At 46.4% G+C, this 3,839-nt stretch overlaps 1 protein-coding gene across 1 annotated transcript in view; it reads right to left on the bottom strand.

Annotated features, from left to right (window-relative positions):
* Nucleotides 1-3,103, bottom strand: part of LOC123996846 (protein ANKUB1-like) — an 18,590-nt gene extending 15,487 nt beyond the window's left edge. The window contains 2 exon segments of the mRNA XM_046300622.1: nt 249-392; nt 3,014-3,103. Coding sequence (XP_046156578.1) covers nt 249-392; nt 3,014-3,103 — 234 coding nt within the window.
* Between the last annotated feature and the right edge of the window lie 736 nt (nt 3,104-3,839).

Here is a 3,839-nt window from a genome sequence, read left to right as displayed (position 1 = left end):
ATTGACAGGTTGGACCCCGCTAACGCCGGGTACTGGTCAGTACAACACAACCACCTCCTAGCCTAACATAACACACAGCTGTCTGTGCGGGTCGCTACAATATATATAACCATACTATATAACCATACTATATATTACCACACTTAATTACCGTTAATAATAGTATGAAGCTGTTTCAAGCAATAACCAGCTCACTTTGATATGCATTTTCAAGCACGGGTAGAAACAGCTTGGTGTTCGGCTGGTACCTTCAGCAGGCAGCAGATGGCACTGCTAGGGGTGATGCCAACGTCTGCCAGGACCCAGCTGTCCCGAAGGATGGCACCAGCATAGCTCAGCTCCAGGAAGTGCCTCACCTGCTTGTCGTCTGACAGTTGCACGTGGAAGTAATCCTGCCAGAGGAAGAAGATTGGAAACACAAGGAGCCGTAATTGAGTGTCCCATACAATCAGAGTGAGAGGGCTCAACACTGATGGAGCCGTAATGGAGGGTGTTCCACCCAGACAGATGTCAATGTTTACCATACAATAATTGTGAAAGTGTCCAATTGTGTACAATTAAGAAATAAGGCCCAAGGAGGTGTGGTATATGGCCAATATACCACGGCCAAGGGCTGTTCTTAGGCACAATGCAACACGGAGGTATATCGGCCATATACCACAAACCCCCAAGGTGACTTCTTTTTTTTTCTCCAATTTAGTGGTATCCAATTGGTAGTTACAGTCTTGTCCCATTGCTACAACTCCCATATGGACTTGGGAGAGGCGAGAGCCAAGAGCCGTGTGTCCTCCGAAATATAACCCAGCCAAGCCAAGCCACACTGCTTCATGACACCAGCCGCGTCGACCGTGTCAGCGTGCACTGCTGCGTGCACTGCGCCTGGCCCGCCACAGGAGTCACTAGTGCGTGATGGGACAAGAACACCCCTGCCGGCCAAACCCTCCACTAACCCGGATGACGCTGGGCCAATTGTGCGCCACCCCATGGGTCTCCCAGTCACGGCCGGCTGCGACAGAGCCTGGACTTGAACCAGGATCTCTAGTGGCACAGCTAGTACTACGCAGTGCCTTAGACCACTGCGCCACTCGGGAAGCCCGAGGTGCCTTATTGCTATTATAAACTGGTTACCAATGTAATTAGAGCAGTAAAAATGTATGTTTTGTCATACCAGTGAAATACCACGGCTGTCAGCCAATCAGCATTCGGGATCGAACCACCCAGTTTATAATAGTAAAATAGACAACAAAATCTACATAAACATTTACATTTACATTTAAGTCATTTAGCAGACGCTCTTATCCAGAGCGACTTACAAATTGGTGCATTCACCTTATGACATCCAGTGGAACAGTCACTTTACAATAGTGCATCTAAATCTTAAAGGGGGGGGGGGGTGAGAAGGAACATTGTTGATTATCATAATTTCAATCCCACCCCATCACATGTCTCCTATTGTAAGTACTATCGCCCCATCACATGTCTCCTACTGTAAGTACTATCACCCCATCACATGTCTCCTATTGTAGGTACTATCGCCCCATCACATGTCTCCTACTGTAAGTACTATCACCCCATCACATGTCTCCTACTGTAGGTACTATCCCCCCATCACATGTCTCCTACTGTAAGTACTATCACCCCATCACATGTCTCCTATTGTAGGTACTATCACCCCATCACATGTCTCCTACTGTAAGTACTATCACCCCATCACATAACCATGTCTCCTATTGTAAGTACTATCGCCCCATCACATGTCTCCTACTGTAAGTACTATCACCCCATCACATGTCTCCTACTGTAAGTACTATCACCCCATAACATGTCTCCTACTGTAGGTACTATCACCCCATCACGTCTCCTACTGTAAGTACTATCGCCCCATCACATGTCTCCTACTGTAGGTACTATCACCCCATCACGTCTCCTACTGTAAGTACTATCGCCCCATCACATGTCTCCTACTGTAGGTACTATCACCCCATCACGTCTCCTACTGTAAGTACTATCACCCCATCACATGTCTCCTACTGTAGGTACTATCACCCCATCACATGTCTCCTACTGTAAGTACTATCCCCCCATCACATGTCTCCTACTGTAAGTACTATCAACCCATCACATAACATGTCTCCTACTGTAAGTACTATCGCCCCATCACATAACCATGTCTCCTATTGTAAGTACTATCACCCCATCACATGTCTCCTACTGTAAGTACTATCACCCCATCCCATGTCTCCTACTGTAAGTACTATCGCCCCATCACATGTCTCCTACTGTAGGTACTATCACCCCATCACATGTCTCCTACTGTAAGTACTATCGCCCCATCACATGTCTCCTACTGTAAGTACTATCACCCCATCACATAACCATGTCTCCTACTGTAAGTACTATCGCCCCATCACATGTCTCCTACTGTAGGTACTATCACCCCATCACATAACCATGTCTCCTACTGTAAGTACTATCGCCCCATCACATGTCTCCTACTGTAGGTACTATCACCCCATCACATAACCATGTCTCCTACTGTAAGTACTATCGCCCCATCACATGTCTCCTACTGTAGGTACTATCGCCCCATCACATGTCTCCTACTGTAGGTACTATCACCCCATCACATAACCATGTCTCCTATTGTAGGTACTATTGCCCCATCACATATCCATGTCTCCTACTGTAAGTACTATCACCCCATCACATATCCATGTCTCCTACTGTAGGTACTATCGCCCCATCACATAACCATGTCTCTTACTGTAGGTACTATCACCCCATCACATAACCATGTCTCCTATTGTAGGTACTATCGCCCCATCACATATCCATGTCTCCTACTGTAAGTACTAGTCACATACTTTACTTGACACCAGCCAAATGAACAAATTGCTTCTTCGAATCATCTTCCTTTCCCATAGCTGTACAAACAGAGAGAGGGGAGTAAACACTGCTATATTACCAGATAACTACAGTACTTAACAAGGGCCTCTTTTAGAGGTTTAATTACCTTGACCATCAGTTTTACGCTCCCCACGGTCTGGTCAGGAGAGACGTCAAAAGGCTCACAGGAACCATCGAAGGCGATGAAGACCCTCATGGCAAGATGCCCCTCTCCACCACTCTAACCACAGAGTGCAGTGTGTCGTGTTGAAGTTTGTATCTAGGGTTTGTCTGAGGAGACCATTCTGGGGAGGGCCAGGGAGAGAAAGGAGACAGGGTGGCATTTGGTGTGTCTAATGAAGTGCCAGGGAGGGGAGGGAGGGAAGGGAGACTGGGACGTTTGGTGGATCTAAGGAAGCCTCTCTGCAAGGGGGAAGAGGCAGGGGGTGGGCATAGAGAAGGGTATGACGGATGGTGTTGTGTTCACGAGAGAAAGTGACAACACACACAAACACACACGAACACACACACTGATAGAGAGAGAAGAGCTATACCTTTGCAGGACACACAGAAACATGTCTACTTGCCTACTGATAAGCACAGAGATAGTAAACATGTCTACTTGCCTACTGATAAGCACAGAGATAGTAAACATGTCTACTTGCCTACTGATAAGCACAGAGATTGTAAACATGTCTACTTGCCTACTGATAAGCACAGAGATAGTAAACATGTCTACTTGCCTACTGATAAGCACAGAGATAGTAAACATGTCTACTTGCCTACTGATAAGCACAGAGATAGTAAACATGTCTACTTGCCCACTGATAAGCACAGAGATTGTAAACATGTCTACTTGCCCACTGATAAGCACAGAGATAGTAAACATGTCTACTTGCCTACTGATAAGCACAGAGATAGTAAACATGTCTACTTGCCTACTGATAAGCACA

Source organism: Oncorhynchus gorbuscha, linkage group LG02 (assembly GCF_021184085.1).
Source record: "Oncorhynchus gorbuscha isolate QuinsamMale2020 ecotype Even-year linkage group LG02, OgorEven_v1.0, whole genome shotgun sequence".
Lineage (NCBI taxonomy): Eukaryota > Metazoa > Chordata > Actinopteri > Salmoniformes > Salmonidae > Oncorhynchus > Oncorhynchus gorbuscha.
The sequence above is the reverse complement of the archived record's forward strand: the minus strand, read 5'-3'. Positions and strand labels throughout refer to the sequence as shown.